Source organism: Vicugna pacos, chromosome 9 (genome assembly GCF_048564905.1).
Source record: "Vicugna pacos chromosome 9, VicPac4, whole genome shotgun sequence".
Classification (NCBI taxonomy): domain Eukaryota; kingdom Metazoa; phylum Chordata; class Mammalia; order Artiodactyla; family Camelidae; genus Vicugna; species Vicugna pacos.
In genome coordinates this window covers 30077059-30094231 of record NC_132995.1, presented here as the reverse complement: position 1 = coordinate 30094231, position 17173 = coordinate 30077059, and the positions used below count along the sequence as shown (strand labels likewise).

Below are 17173 nucleotides of genomic sequence, written 5' to 3'. Positions count from 1 at the left end.
CCTAGCCAAGTTAAACAAAAATACCATGAGTCTTATTTTCTGAGTTAGTGAGAGTATGTGCTTATTTTCTTACAAAATTTTTCTTAATGTTATAAATAAGCCAATTTTTTTTAGCAAAAAACAGAGGCTGAATATATAAGAACTTTCAAAAATCTCACCTATTGTGAATATAGCTAATAAAAAAGATTATATCCCTAACCAAAGTATACACACACCCTGATGCTCAGAAGAATAATTATGTGGAAAGATGTTACAAAAACAGTATTTATAGTAAGAAGCCACTGTTATAAAAAGGATAGCCAGAGGAAGGCAGGTGACTGGCAGACTGTCATGGACCAAAAGTTAGTGTGTTTATCTTGGGATGACATAATCACAGATGATTTTTCTTTTTTTGCTTATTAATGTTCATAAACATAAGTATTATTTTTCAGTTAAGAAGTTACCTGGACACAAAAATCATAGGTAACAAGAGAAAAAGCAGATAAAAATTAAAATCAAAATTAAAAACATTTGTGTATCAAAGGACACCATAATGAGATGAAAAGACAATCCACAGAATGGAAGAAAATATTTGCAAATCATGTATCTGATAAGGGATTAATATCCAGAATATATAAAGAACTCCTACAATTTGATGACAGAAAAGCAAACAGCACAGTTCAAAAATGGGTAAAGGACTTGAAAAGATCTTTCTCCAAAGAAGATACACAAAGGGACATCAAACACAAGAAAATATGGTCAATATCACTAGTCAAAAGGGAAGTTCAACTATTTTCTATAGACAAAACATGGAAGCAATCTAAATGTTCATCAACAGATGACTAGATAAAGATGTGGTAACATATACAATGAAATACTACTCAGCCATAAAAAAGAATGAAATAATGCCATTTGCAGCAACATGGATAGACCTAGAGATTATTATACTATGAATTAAGTCAGACAGAGAAAGACAACTATCATATGATATCACTTATATATATAATCTAAAAAACTGATACAAATTACCTTATTTGCAAAACAAAGATAGACTCACAGACACAGAAAACTTATGGTTACCAAAGGGGAAAGGGAGGAGGCAGGGATAAATTAGGAGTATAGGATTAACAGATACATAATACTATATATAAAATAGATAACTAGCAAGGACCTACTGTACAGCACAAGGAACAATATTCAAAACAAAATGTGGTATATATATGTATATGTGTATATGTATATATGTAAATAAAATGAATATTATTCATCCTTAAAAAGGAATGAAATTCTGATACATGCTACAACATGGATGAACCCTGAAAACTTCATGCTAAGTGAAATAAGCCAGACACAAAAGAACAAAAATTGTATGATTACATGAGGTACCTAAAATAGGTAAATTCATAGAGACAGAAAGTAGAATAGAGGTTACCAGGGGCTGAAAGGAGGGCTGAATAAAGAGTCATTGTTTAATGGGAATAGACTTCCAGCTTGGGATGATGAAAAAGTTCTGAAGATGGCTAGTGATGAACGATGCACAAAATTGTGAATGTACTTATTAATGCCATTGAATTCTGCACTTAAAAATGCTTAAAATGTAAGTTTTATGCTATCTATATTTTATTACAATAAAAAAATTTTTAAATAAGTTTCTTAGGTGAGTATTCAGAAATTTTCATATACTCTTTTTTGCCCCTAAACTGAAGCGATGTTTTATTCACCCTTCTGTATATGTTTCAAAATTAAAAAATTGTCCTAAAACAGCCTTTTAAATTCCTACAACCACATACAGCCGTATTTTTTTTATTGAAGTACAGTTGATTTACAATATTATATTAGTTCCAGGTGTACAGACTAGTAACTCAGTAATTTGGCGGATTATACTCCACTATAAGTTATTACAAGACAATAGCTATAATTCCCTATGCAATACAAGATATCCTTGTTGTTTATCTATTTTATACACAGTTTGTGTCTATTAATCCCATATTCCTAATTTGTCCCTCCCTACTTTCCTCTCCCCTTTGGCAACCACAAGTTTATTTTCTACATCTGGGAGTCTGTTTCTGTTTTACATATTTTTTTGATTCCATATGTAAGTGATATCAAATAGTATTTGTCTTTCTCTGTCTGATTCATTTCACTAAGCATTATATTCTCTAGGTCTATTCATGTTGCTGCAAATGGCAGAATTTTGTTCTTTTTATGGCTGAGTATACAGCCATATCTTCATATAGAAAAAAAGAAGTGTAAATAGTTACAAGAAGTTAGAATAATTATTGGTCAATTTTCTCTAAAATGTTATTTAAAAATTAATTTTAAAAATTTATTTTTATTGATGTCATTAAAAGTAAATAATATTCACAGTCTACCAAGGCAACAGAAATAAAAGCAAAAATAAACAAATGGGACCTAATTAAACTTAGAAGCTTTTGCACAGCAAGGAAACCAGTAACAAAATCAAAAGACAACCTACAGAATGGGAGAAAATATTTGCAAACCATACGAGTGATGAGGGCTTAACTTCCAGAATAAACAAACAGCTCATACAACTCAGTAACAAAAAAACAAACAACCCAATCCAAAAATGGGCAGAAGACCTAAACAGACATTTCTCCAATGAAGACATACTGGCAGCCAATAGGCACATGAAAAGATGCTCAATATTGCTAATTATCAGAGAAACGCAAATTAAAACTACCATGAAGTATCACCTCATACCAGTCAGAATGGTCATCATTAAAAAGTCCACAAACAAGGGGGGAGGGTATAGCTCAGTGGCTAAGCATGTGCTTAGCATGCACAAGGCCCTGGGTTCAATCCCCAGTACCTCCATTAAATAAACAAACAAACCTAATTATTTCCCCCAAAAAACCAAAACCAAATAATAGTCCACAAACAATAAATGCTGAAGAGGATGTGGAGAAAAGGGAACCCTCCTACACTGTTGGTGGGAATGTAATTTGGTGCAGCCATTACAGAAAACAGTATGAAGATTTCTTAAAAAACTAACAATAGATTTACCATATGATTCAGTAATCCCTCTCCTGGGCATATACCTGGAGAAAACTCTAATTCAAAAAGATAAGATACATGTACCCCAATGTTCATAGCAGCATTATTTACAATAGTCAAGACATGGAAGCAACCTAAATGTCCAGCAACAGATGATTAGATAAATAAGTTGTAGTATACAGTGGAATACTACTCAGCCATAAAACGAAATGACATAATGTCATTTGCAGCAACACGGATAGACCTAAAGATTATCATACTAAGGGAAGTTAGTCAGACAGAGAAAGACAAGAATCATATGATATCACTTTTACGTGGAATCTAAAAAAATGATACAAATGACCTTATTTATAAAACAGAAATAGACTCACAGACATAGAAAACAAATTTATGGTTACCAAAGAGGAAAGAGGGGAAAGGATAAATTAGGAGTTTGAGATTAGTGATACAAACTATTATACATAAAATAAACAAGGTCATATAGTACAGGGAACTATATTCAGTACTTTGTGATAACCTATAATGAAAAAGAATATGAAAAGAAGATATATATGTATAAGTGAATCAGTATGCTGTACACCAGAAACTAACACAACATTGAAAACCAACTATACTTCAATAAAAATTTTGAAAAACCAGTTTAACATAAAAAAAGTAAATACCACTTGTACAATCTAAGAAGAATAATTATTTTTGCCAAAGATTAGTGGCTGAATATTTATGTTGAAGCCCTACATTGTCAATACTCAATTTATTCTATATAAGGCTTGACTTAAAACTCTTAATGTTATTTAAAAATCTCAATTAAGGTTAAGTCTGAATGTTTTAATCCTTGACTACAGAGTCTTACTACCCACAGAAATTATAATACGTAGCCTGCTGCAATGAGAAACGCTAAGTGAGGGAATGGATGTAAGAGGAACCCAAGTTTCCTTAGATGCCAATCTTATTCCCCCAAAGTCATACATTATTTCTTCAATAATGGCTGTTTTTTTTGTTTGTTTGATTTTTAGTGTGTAGAGCTGAAAGGAAACTACATTTTATTGTGCTGCTCAATACATTGGTTATTTACTCACAGATAAATCCATGTCTCCCAGCCTTTTTTGCTCCTGCTCAATAACAGATTCTAATACTTTATAGTAAAGCATCTCTGCAAAACGAAAATGTTTGCTGGCAATTTCTGCATAAATAACAAAAAACACAAAAATCACATGCAAAGAAAATAAATACTATGGAAAATGAGGGTCCATCTCACCCCCTATCCACAGAACAAAATTTAAAAACCAACCCAACATTTTATATATATGTACTTCCTACAGTTGCTCTCCCAATTACCACTAAGATTTCTTAATATTCTTCATAGGAACCCTGAGAGTTTTCTACAACTGTGAAGTGAAATTTGCACATAGAAAACTGTAATAGTATTCCATCAAGATTCAAATTTTTTTTTTTTTTGTATTTTTAACAGAGCACTGTGCTAAGAGGTATGTAACTAGTTTACTGTTCTGCTTGTACTTAGTTCTCATACTGCATGACACTGAATGAGTCTGGGCATGGAACAGCTGTATCTTCTGCCTTCATTCTTAATGTTCTGAAGAATCACTATAGTTCTATACTTACTATCCAGTCTACAAATAAAAACTAAAGGTGTTGAGGAAAAAAAAGTGCCAGAAGTCCAATATAATCAAGATTATTAGTCTAAAATTTCTCTCCTACTGAGAATGGCCCAGGAATGACTTGGTTGACAGAAAAACTGGACGTCCATATTCCAGCCCTCAGTCTAAAGTCACAAATTTTTTTTCATATTTCTGACTCAGTTTCCCCTAGTTAAATTTCAAAGATGAAAACAATATAGACAGTATTAAGCCTTACCTTTAGCACAATTACTGAAATCCTCATCTGGCTGGGAATGTTGAGTATATATTTCATACATTTCTTTCAATCTGTTGGCAATAGCTTGGGTTGGATCTCTGGAACATGTCCTAAAAAAGTAAGAAGAAATTATCTGATTTAAAGAGTCACGAAGTGATAAACTGTTTACAACTCTGTAATTTTAGTAACCTATAAATATAAAATACTTTGAACAGAAATGATACATTTCCCAATTAATCCAGGAGATCCCACAATTCCTTATAAAAAAGGTGTTAGTACTACCATTTGAATGAAAAAAGTATCTCTTGCATGGAGCTGTACCTTTTACTGCAGTTAAGTTTAGCAGCTTTGACCGGTGCCCATCTGGTATGTGACTGATCCCCGCCTACCCTATACATCTGCAATCACTGGTGACAAACAAAACTGCCCTCAACTGTCTCCCCAGAGGGCAGTATAACTCTGATTAAGAACTCCTGGAAGAAAATAGAATGAAGGGGTATATCATCTATACTACAATAAACTCATATAAATTATTACTGGCATTCTACATTTTTTTTCCTCCAAAATGAAGGTTATCTCTTTTTTTTTTTATCTAGAAAGGCAATATATGTTCAATGCAGAAGCATAAGACAAATTATCACCATGTAAGCTTTTGTAACAACTATGTTTTTATCTTGATCATAAACACATTCACTGTAAAAATATAGCAAGTTTAAAATATTATAAAGAAAATAAAAGTCAATTATAATTCTGCTAGAGATGGCTACTGAATATCTTATGCAAGCAGAATTTTATTTATGAACATATACACAGGTTACAAAAACAAGATACTTTGTTTTTACCCAGTATCTACTGGTAACATTTATCCCTAATATTAATATTTAAGATGAAAGAAGCTGCTATGCCTAGTTAGAGATTGTAAAGAGATCTGGAAGATACAGAGGTTAAGACAAGCTTCTGAAATGTATGTATAAAATGCTTTTGAATTCTAGGTAAACAAGTTCCATCTGAGAAATATAACTCAGGAAGAGGCTATACAGACAAGGCCTGCTGGGCGTCAATCACAATCCAGTTTATGAATAAAGTAGACGTCATGAGGACGAGTCAGCCTTGGTATTTAATGAACCTAGCTGCGAGTGGGTGCTTACAGGGCCTTCTCATACCAGACCACCAGAAATACAGTGGGCTCCCACAGGGTCTATGTCATTGAACCATAAGCTTTTAGGAAACTACCTTGGAGATAATTTTGTCAAATAAATTTGCCAAAAATTATGCACACGTAATGAAATTCAGCTTTTCACTAAAGCTCACTGATATTCCTACCAGTCTCAGGCAGTTCAAAGGAACTAAAGGCCTTCCTTTTTTAGGACAAGGGTGTTTTATAGAACTTACAAAAGCTACAGCAGCTTTACGTTGGTTATGAATCCCAGTTGCTAACTTTTCAAATCTGACCTACCCTTCAGAAATCTGCTCAGGTCCAACCCTCTTCATGAAGTCCTCTGACAACGTCCATTTTTACTGATGCCCCCTTCTTCGAAATCTTAAACAGTTGGTAATAGATTGTTTGGTGCTACAGTGTCTAGTGTTATTAGTTACTGTTTCTTCTACTATATTAAGAAAAGTCTGAGTGTTGTGGACTGAATGTTTGTGTTGCCCTCCTCCTCACCCCCTGCCCCAAATTCATATGTTGAAACCTAATCCCGAATGTGATGGTGTACAGAGGTCATGAAGGTGGAGCCCTCATGAACGGGATGAGAGCCCTTATAAAGGAAATCCTAGAGAGCTCCCTTGCCTTCTTCTGCTGTGTGAGGACACAGCAAGAAGGCAGCTGTTTATAGACCAAGAAGCAGTCCTCACCAGACACTGAGTCTGTCGGCACCTTGATCTTACAGCCTCTAGAACTATAAGAAGTGAATTTCTATTGTTTATAAGCCACCCAGTCTACCATATTCTGTTATAGCAGCCCAAACAGACTAAGATACTAAGAAAAAAGAATAAAACATTCTATTCATATGTTTTATATTGTTATGTCCTCTAAGGACTAATGACAGAACTGAGCATGTAATTGACATAAAATTATTAATGGGTGGATTAAAGGCACTAATGTTGAAAAATTAAAATAAAAAATTGAAAAATGGTCAACAATCAAGTCTTAGGAGGAAAGAAGGGCTCCAACTAACCTTAGAATCTGTTCCAGTTTCTCGCTTGGTGCATTCCTGAGGCCTGTTAGCATGGTGTGAAGACGACTCAAGCTATGAGTCGCCGTAGAAACTGGAGTCACACAAGGGCTGTTGTCCTTAATGTACCTCACACCAGTAAGTGGTGTGGAGATTCTAAGTGCTTTAGACTAAAGAGGGGGAAAAAGAACATTATTTTAGGTCAGAAAGACTTTCAATTACCTCACAAATGGGAATTCAAACCAATCAGACTTTATCTTTACATTAACAATAAATATTAGTGATTCAAATGTCACCATTCTTGGAATTTAAACATAATACCACCAAACATAAGAGCCACCACTATCCACATGAAAATGTGTGAAAGGACAATCTATACTTTAGCCAACTAAGAAGTCTGTCTCTTAAAAGTTAGATCTTTACGATAAGGCACAGTCCCCTATGATTCCTCATTCAAAACTTAAGCTTAGAGGCAAAAATAAGCATTAAAATATCAAGGCTATCTCTGAGAAACAAGCTCCCATCTACTGCTAATTTTGTAAGTACTCAAAGATTGACAAAGAGAGCTGTAAATTAAATCTGGCCCAAACGAAATCCATGACTTAACAAAAGCCCATCCAAATAATCAAATTTGCTTCAGAGAGAGGATAAAGCAAGCAATCCTAGATGCAGAATACAACCTGATGCAGAATAGCCTTCTTCAGTCCTCTTGCCTCTCCTTTACCTTTAGTTACTAGAATCTATCAGTTTTTTTCCCCTAAAGTAGACAGATCTTCAGGTAAATAAGTTTAAGTCAAATTCTTGAACACAAATAGAGAAAGATATGACTTAATGTCAAAGAATTTAAGCATGAATACATATGCTAATACAGTATCTTTTCTAATTTTTCCAACAAACTCTGAAAGGTTAAGAGAGCTTAAGAGTTTTTTTTAATATTCAAGATAAACTAGATTTCCCTATATATTAAATTTACTTATTCTAGAGACAGCTGTAAAAACACCTAGTAAAATTTTCACCTGGCAACAGAATCACTCAAGTTTCATGAGATACAGAAACTCACCATACAGGAATAAATCTATATGCTTTCTCTGTGTCTTAAACAAGAGTAGAGCCGAGACTTTCACTTTGTTTCAAAGAAATTAATTCTATGACTTTTTTAGATCTATAAGATGATCTAGGTAGATTAACCACACTCAGAAGATTTCCCCTGCACTTGACAGATTTTCTTACAACCACCTGAACATGAACCACTGCCTTGCAGGGAGGGCAAGCAACAGCCGCCAGCAGCATCTCACCACACTGCCCACAGGTAGCAGCGCTTCCACAGAGGAACCGCGGTACGACAACCACAGACAACTTCCTGCCTGCAGTCCTCAAGGGTGGCATGGGGCTTTCTGGTAGCTCTGTTTCAGTTCTTGGCTTAAAGCTTCCTGTGCACTCTGATCAAGAAGAGTCTTTCTTTAACTCATTAGACCTCTTTTATTCTCTATCAACTTATGCTACTAGGTAACCTTTCTTCATCCCATGGCTCTAAAAGCCATCCGTATCCTAATGACTCCAGGATATATATACACAGCTCTTATCTCTGCTGTGAACTCCAATCTTGTATGTCTAAACTGCCTACTCAGTTTCTCTACTAGAATATCTAACAGACATCTCACACTTGACATGCTCATAACCCTAAGTCTTGATTTTTTCCCCTTCAGACCTGTTCTTTCCTGCTCAAAAAATGTCCATAATAAATAGTTATTAAGTGCCAACCATGTGCTAAGCACTGAATACAGCAATAGTCACAGACCTCATGAAGCTTATATTCTACTGCAGGGAGACAGATAATAAACAATCCTTCCATCCTTCCTTCCTTCCTTCTCTTCCTCTCCTTTCTGTCTGTCTGTCTGTCTGTCCGTCTATCTTCAGACAAACAACTCTTTCTTTTCTACCTACGGTCAGACAGTGATAAATACTAACAGGAACATTAATTTCAGAGTAAAGGAGAAAGGAAGTCCTGAGGGCAGGGGAGGATGTTGGTGGTTATTATTTTATACAGTAGGCAGGTTATGGGAGCCCTGAATGAAGTGAGGAGGTAAACCACATGAGTATCTTGAAGAAACACGCTCTAGGCTGAGGAAACAGGAGGGGCAAAGGCTCTGAGTTGGGAGTATGATTGGCATACCTAAAGAATGAAAAAGGAAGTTCACGTGGCATGAGTGGAATGGATGAGGAGGAAAGTGATAGGAGATGAATTCAGAGGTAGCAGGGTCAGACCACTGAAGACCTTACAGGCATCCGTAAGAACTTAAGCTTTTATACCATTTACCCAACTGGAGTCATCACTGTTTTCTTTCTTTCACTCCCTAGATCCAAGCCTGTGAGTAAATCCTGTGAGTGCTACCTCCCAAATACAGTCCATATACAACCATTTCTCTGATCCAAGCTACCATGAACTATCATCAGAATCACTGCAATAGCCTCTGAATTCCCTTACTTCCATCCTTGCCCCCATCGCATCTCTCTACAAGACCTTTAAAAATGTAAGTCAGATTATGTCAGTCACTGTTCCCTATCAGAGCAAAAGCAAAAATCTTTATTTACCGTGGCTTCCAAAGCCCTATATGGTCTGCCTGTCCTTTCTGTCTCCCTCTCGCCTTACTTCTTAATCACTGTTTTCCCTCACTCACTTAATTCCTACCACACTCGTGTTCTCTCTCAATGTTCTTCCAAAAAACCTATCATATTCCTACCTCATAGCTTTGCATTTGCTGTTGCGTGAGATTCAAACACATTTCCCAGCTCTTTGCATGACTTGCTTCCTCACTGCCTTTAGGTCTGTTAATATTACTTCCTCAGAGACACTTTTTCCAGCCACCTATCTACACCCAATAGTCCAAGGCCCACCCATTCTTCCGTCCCCAACACCTTGTTCTACTACTTTATTTTATTTTCCTTCATGTATCATCATCTGATATACTATATAGTTACTTGTTTGGTTACCTATTGTCCATCTCCCCACACTAGAATATTACACAGGATATCATAGCTGTTTTGTTCACTGATGTAACCCCTGTGTCCAGGACACAATCTGGCTTATAGAATACCTTAAGAATATGTGTTGAATGAATAAGCCAACTAGTCTTAAGTCGGGTCTTACAGGTGAGCTACCCACTGGAATTATCCACACTGCCTCTGGAAGCACCTGTCAGAAGTTGCTTATTTTCTGGGAATACCATGTGAAAGAAAAGAAACTCTTAGCCTCCATCTTCCCAAGTGTTTGCATGAAATAACACATAATCCTGAAACTCAGTTTAACGGAATTTTTCTTAAAGACTACAGATCCTCAGTTTCTCTAGTCTCTTGGATGAAGGCACCAACTCAGATCAATCAACATTTTCTAAATGCCTAGTAAAGGTTGCTTATTACTGGTTCATCTTTTCAAAACCAACAATTATCAGAGTGACACATTCACTTACATTTATATTAAATTATTTTTCTCAGATCTAACCAAAAACTTGGAAAACTGATGTCAACAAAAATTAAAACAGTAAACAAAGAGATAACTTTTTCAATTAAGATAAGCAGGATCTGAATTTTCTTTTTTGTACTGGAAGCAAGTAAAACGCACATAAACACACAATTATTAAAATAAAGGAGAGCCTCTGGCCTGTCTGATTCTGTATTTGTATTCCTCCGGCACGGCTCAACTCACCTTGTCAAAGTGCTGCTGCAAGATGTTTTTCATCTGCACCCTTTCAGCAGTCTCTGTTCCTGAACCAGTGTTCAGACACCTTGAGAGAGTCCCAATTTCCTCTTCAGCATCCTCTCCAAGAAAAATCCGTTCATCTAAGTTTCCAACAGATAAAACATACTCCTCATAGGCCTTATTGATGGCTTTACTATAGGAAAAAAAAATAGGCAAAATGTATACTCACAAAACTGCCCCATTAGTTGTTTTAGGCTACTTAATTGTTTCTTTTTATTAAAAGTTATTCATTAAATGTTCTAATAATTTTGTGAAAGTTAAATTTTAGTGGGATCACTGTTAACTGTAAAAACTGAAGAGTATAAAGATACAAGCTTGTTTCACTGTGCTCATCCATTGTACAGTAAGTATATTTTGCTGGCAGTATTTCAGGGCAGGTACCCTGTGCTAAGCTGCCTGGTGGGTGCAGCTTCTGGTGAGAAGCTTAATTATCGTTCCTAGCTGCTCTGGGCACCTTTGAAGACCGCAGTACTTTCACATCATCATTTTTCACCTGTGTAGTTCCAAAAACACTTCTTTATTTCAATAATTATGATCCAAAAGCTTAACTATTAAAGCTTTAAAGAGCAGCCATACAATTTTCAATAAATTCAAAGACAAGTACTTGGAGTAACAGTTGATAAAACTTTTTATTACTTTTCCATATTCTCCCACAAAACATATTCTAAATTTCCAGGTTAGAAACAATAAAAATATGAAACTCAAGTTTCCTAAACACACAATTTAAAGTATTAAGACACTTTTATAACAGAAGTACTCACAAACTCTCCCCGAAATTCCCAGGTTCTAAAAAACCAGTAAGATTTTCTTCTTTTCCCTTAAGGAGCTATGATGAAAAAAAAGATTTTTAAGTCATCATATTAAATTAAATCCTTACCCAGAAAATATTTTCACATTACTTATTTACTGTTTACACACCTTTTTTTCATAAAGTTTCCTAATATAGGGTTTCCAGAAATGTTCCTTTATTCCCTTTGCTTCCAAAACTAGGCCATCATGTAAGGAACAGAGTTTCTCAATGACACAAGGTGGGTCAGAGGAAGGTTTAGAATCCTTAGCATGAAAATCTTCAGATAGGCCTATGATGGATAGAATCACAGAACAGAGATATCAGGTAACATTTAATAAGCTAACATGGAATAAACTAAAATATAAATAATAGTCTAATCAGTATACGAGTTAGCATCTGAGTGTACAGGAAATAGAGTGTAAGAGCCTAATTTGACTCTATTTAAATATGCTTAAAAAACAGCAAATAGAGGTGAAGTGTATCACTAGTCAATAGATTTCAGTTATTCAATTATCTATCTGGAGATGGTTAAAAAAGAAAAATTAAACAAGTAATTTAGTATATTGTTACAAGATCTAAAAAGGACAAAAATAAAATATAAATTTGCCAATAAGCCTTACATTCAAATAAAAAATACCACAGTGAAAAAAATTATTGTTCAAATACATACTCTTGATATATTTTTATTTAATTATATTAAATGTATTTATCATACTAATTTACAGCTATTCTTGCCCTAGACTCAATGCAAGGGAAAAAAAATACATAAAAGAGGGGAAAACTGAAGGGAAGTAGCTGTATAGAAACATAAAGAGAATTAGGACAAGGTCTACTTTATAGCACAGGGAACTATATTCAAACTCTTGTAGTAACTTAAAATGAAAAAGAATATGAAAAAGAATATATACATCTATATATGTGTGTGTGTATGCGCATAACTGAATCACCATCCTGTACACCAGAGACTAACACAACACTGTATATCAACTATACTTCAAACAAACAAACAGCTAGGACAGAAATAAAAGAAAGGACAGAATATGAAGAACACTAAATTTACCAAACCAGGAGCAACTGAAGTAACTAACTCCACTAACTTTAAAAATCTACCTTGATAAACAAGAAGTTCATACTCTACAGCACAGGGAACTATATTCAATATCTTGTAGTAACTTATGGTTAAAAGAAATAAGAAAATGAATATATATATATATATATATATATATATATATATATATATGTTCCTGTATGACTGAAGTATTGTGCTGTATGCCAGAAATTGATGTAACACTATAAACTGACTATACTTCAATAAAAATATATTAAAAAGAAATCTACCTTGAGAGTCAGGCAAGCTGAAATTCTAACTGTAACTACCCTGAAACTGACAATCTCTCAGAATCATACCATAGTATTATTTAAATAGCAGCAGCATTATATATTAGCTCTATAAATACTTTTCAATGTTTGCTTTGTAAATCATAATTCAGTCTCTTACTGTGTATCATTCATAGAAATTATATACCTTAAAACCTATTAAATACATTGCCAAAATAATCTTCATTTCCACACATCTTTTGGTTTAAAGTTCTACTTATTTTAGAAAGTTACTCCTCTTCTGTAGAACAGATGTGAAACGAAGACTCTGTCAATAAATCTGCTTTGACTTCCTACTGTGTGTCAAGCATGAAACTTGCCAATGTTAAAAATCATTGTCAGTTTTAATGTCATCTTTGCTACTCCAGGTTTCTAAAGTTTTTCTTCTTGTTGAGTATATATTTCAGAAACTTCTAATACTGTCATCTAACACTTTAAACTCTGTGACACCTGCAATAGCTTTTCCCATAAATATTGTAACAGAGAGCTCAACTCCTAATTATTAGTACTCTGATAACTATGATGATGAAGATTTTCAGAGCACTTCTGCTCCTTGATGCTAGATATATACAACTCCCAAGAATAAACATATGTAGAAATGTGAGCTGTCCGTTAGTCCTTCATTTACAAACTTACCTTTAAAATTAGGGTTCACAAGTTCTTTACGATTGGAACACTGAAGGGCATTTCCATAAACTAAGTCCAAAGCACACAGCAGAAGATGATAAGAATTAACTAAATCATCACTAATCATGGGGAAATTACCTACAGGATTATAAACAAGTAGAATTAAATTTGCATAGACTTTACAGTATTTTTTAAAATAATTTCTTTCTTTAATTACAATGACACTATACAACAGTATACAAAGCTGACCAAAGAGCTACATAAATTGCTTTGGGAAATTTACATTTTTAAATATTACCCTTATAGTTTAATTTCTAAGAGTTTAATGAAAACCAAAACTTCACTAAAAATGCCATCCATTCACTCAATATTCATTAAAGAAGCATTTACTAAACGCCAAAATTTTATCACCATTGGTTTTTCTTTTGAAAATTCTGAACACAAGCAATTTCATAAATTATCTCAAACTGTAAGAAATTGTTTTGTACGAAAATACTTTAGCCAAGAAAACTGACAGAAATACTTAGATGGGAAAAGCTGAAAAAATGATTCATATAATTATTTTTTCATGTATGTATTCTAAATAGACCAAGAACTATCATCAGACTTCTAACTAATATTTTAAATACTTTTTGACATGTTAATACAAGTTCATATAAATTAATGCAACAGGACCACAACTAAAGATATTTTGGTTCTGCAGCTAATATCCCAGGAATAACTGCTGATGTTTGGTAACAAAGAAAAAAGAAACCCAAACTTAAACCTACAGAAACTTGTCCTTTCTGCAGTGCTGGTTTTATGCTAACAGTGAATGCAATTTTTACAGGTGGTTAAAGAGTTTTATTATTCTTAGAAACTAAGAAATATTTCTAGATTTTTTAATATCTTCAAATATATCCTTTATTTCATTACATACTCATACAGTATGTATATGCTTCATATTGATTTTACATTCTTATAACATCAGATGAATTCAATTTAAATAGCCAACATATACCTGAAGCATTATTTCTAAACCCTGACATTTTCACACTAAATGTCTACCCAGTGCACACATGCACACACACGCGCACACGTGCACTCACGCTTTATAGCAGGCTTTTTTCTCTTCTTTCCCCTAAAGAAAATTACCACTTACCTCAGCATATCAGGGTAAATAATAATTTTTTTTGTACAGATGGAAACATTCAACAAATCAATTTGAATGGATTAAAGAGCAAAAAACATTCTTCCATTGCCAGAGGCAAATAAATAAGTCAAATTTTGCACTGATATAACTAAACGAACTTGCTTGGTTCTGCTACAAAGACGCTTAATATTAAAATATACCCAATTCCTCAAATGTGAAACAGGAAGTGGTACTTACCAGTTTCAAGCCACAAAGCCCATCACACTGACAAGCCTAAACTTGTCACTGGTGTGTACTTGCCACAGAAGGAAAAAAAAGGCAGCACAGTAACTTTAACAAAAAGCTGAAATGCCCCTAAAGACCAGAATCTAATTTAAACTCCAGTACTCTCCCAAATTGATATACTTTACATTTCTATTCCTGACTTTAGGAATAAATCTCTGTGAGATATTTTATCTTTCAATCAAAGATAACCTGTTTAACCTCAAGAGTTGTCTATTTATTAGGAATTAAAAGACTCGGGATCGCAAGCAAAACAGGAAGTGGCACCTGATGGTCTTCAGGCCGCAAGACCCTTCATGAAGACAAGCCCAAACTTGTCGCTGATCTGTATTTGCCATAAGAAGCCAACAAAGATAGCAGGTAAAAGTTAGCTTATTTATCAGGAACCAGGTAATCTGGGATGCCCACTGTTGCAAAGTCATGAAAAAGGTGGCTAAAAAAGAGTACACTTCCCCTCAAACAACGAAATCAAGAACTGAATAAAACCAACTAAATCACTTTAATAGAAAAGATCCTAGTGAATCATAAAAGATCATAGTGCTGGATTGTGAGCAGACAAGAGATCTTCAGATCACACAACTACAGATTGGATTAATAATAGTGAGGTAAAACTCAAACACTGAGTAAGCTGCAGAGACAAAAAATAAACCACTCCAGCTGGTCAAGTGAGACCAAAACCTACATAAGGACAACACAATTCTTTTCTAATAACTTATATAGTACCAAATACTTACTCCCAAGTACACATACACCATGAAGGACATGAAACAGATAAAAATCCCCAAAGTCAGATACACCTGTCCGTAATCTACTGACAAGATTAATATCATATATAATCGCAGACACAGTAAACCAAGTGGCAGAAAGTATAGCCACCACGAAAACAGTCTACATGCTCTTAAGTCTTTCCATATTTCATGCCACTGATCACACCACCTTCATTTCCACTGAAGAAACACCCAGTGTAATGGAAAGCAAAAATAAATGAGAGCTTGTTTTTGACAAAAGAAAGGTTTTTCTTTTCAATCAAGAAAAGGAAGGAAGGATAAGCTCTAACCCAACTAACTCGAAAGGACCAGCTGCAATGAGACAAACTCTGACACCGATGGAGTGACACGTTCCTGCTGGAGAGCCTTCACATCCAGCATGAAACCACAGCTAGACCTGGATTCAAACCCTAGATCTGTTTCTAGTAGCTAGTTTCTGGGCCTCCGTTACTTACTCCTTAAAAGTAAGTAAGTTGGGCTAGTTGATCTAATAATGAGAATCTCTTATATTTATGAAACACTTTCCAGCTCTATGATTATTTGATTTCAATTATGCACTTTATTAGGCTATCTTAACAGCAAAGGCATTCTACACAGTCAAGAAAAAAGCTATGTAACTAATGTAACCGTAATTTCTTTTCTTCTTTAAATTACTGAGAATCATTTCTACACAGAAATACAGAGAGGACGATAATAATAATAAAAGCATATTTCACTAAATGCAGATGTTGGGCACATTAAGTGAGAAGAAAAGGGAGAGAAAATAAACTGTATGTAAAGGCATTTGATCAAGCATTTTTATCTGAACAAGATGTAAAAAGTAAACTGAACCACTCTTGAGAATGATCAGTCCCACTCAACTAAATAAGAAACGTCTCGTGAAAAACACAGCCCAGGAGATAAGCACAGACACACTAGCATGTTTGCAGTCCACAATTCAGAGATAATACACCTGGAAAAGATGTTGGGTAAGAACAAAATTAAAGGATTTTCCATTTAATAAAAAAAAGTTTGGAATGTTGTAAAGAAATTCAAAAGACTCTTATGAAAAGGCAATCACTGAAAAATTATGAGTCTGGGATTAAAACCCTTGAGAAATTTTTCAGTGAGAATCTTTTCCTGATACACATTTCAGGTTGACAGAAGTAGTACCTGAACTTTGAGATAAACTAATATCTAAATAAATATTACTCTTTTCTTACCTTTTGCATATATAAAAAGCACCCAACAAAAATGGAAAACTTCAGACACGGTACAGGGCTGTCGCCTTTGGGGAAGAAAAAAGTCATGAGATAACAGAAGAATCAGAAAAAGACATCACAAATGACTGTAAATTAGGTGAGAAACAAAACCCACAGTTGAGAGGAGTGACAGCAGATTCACTTCATGTGGAAAATG

The 17173-nt window shown here is 34.4% G+C and overlaps 1 protein-coding gene across 2 annotated transcripts in view; it reads right to left on the bottom strand.

The window, feature by feature from the left end:
* The window catches only part of RBL2 (RB transcriptional corepressor like 2), a 51125-nt gene that overhangs the window by 25255 nt on the left and 8697 nt on the right, over positions 1 to 17173 (bottom strand). For both annotated transcript variants that reach the window (XM_072967374.1, XM_015242270.3), the window contains exons 4-11: positions 16978 to 17042; positions 13604 to 13732; positions 11719 to 11879; positions 11562 to 11626; positions 10747 to 10933; positions 7047 to 7213; positions 4867 to 4976; positions 4071 to 4174 (exon numbers count right to left, since the gene is read on the bottom strand). In XM_072967374.1, coding sequence (XP_072823475.1) covers positions 4071 to 4174; positions 4867 to 4976; positions 7047 to 7213; positions 10747 to 10933; positions 11562 to 11626; positions 11719 to 11879; positions 13604 to 13732; positions 16978 to 17042 — 988 coding nt within the window. The remainder of the gene's footprint in view (positions 1 to 4070; positions 4175 to 4866; positions 4977 to 7046; positions 7214 to 10746; positions 10934 to 11561; positions 11627 to 11718; positions 11880 to 13603; positions 13733 to 16977; positions 17043 to 17173) is intronic.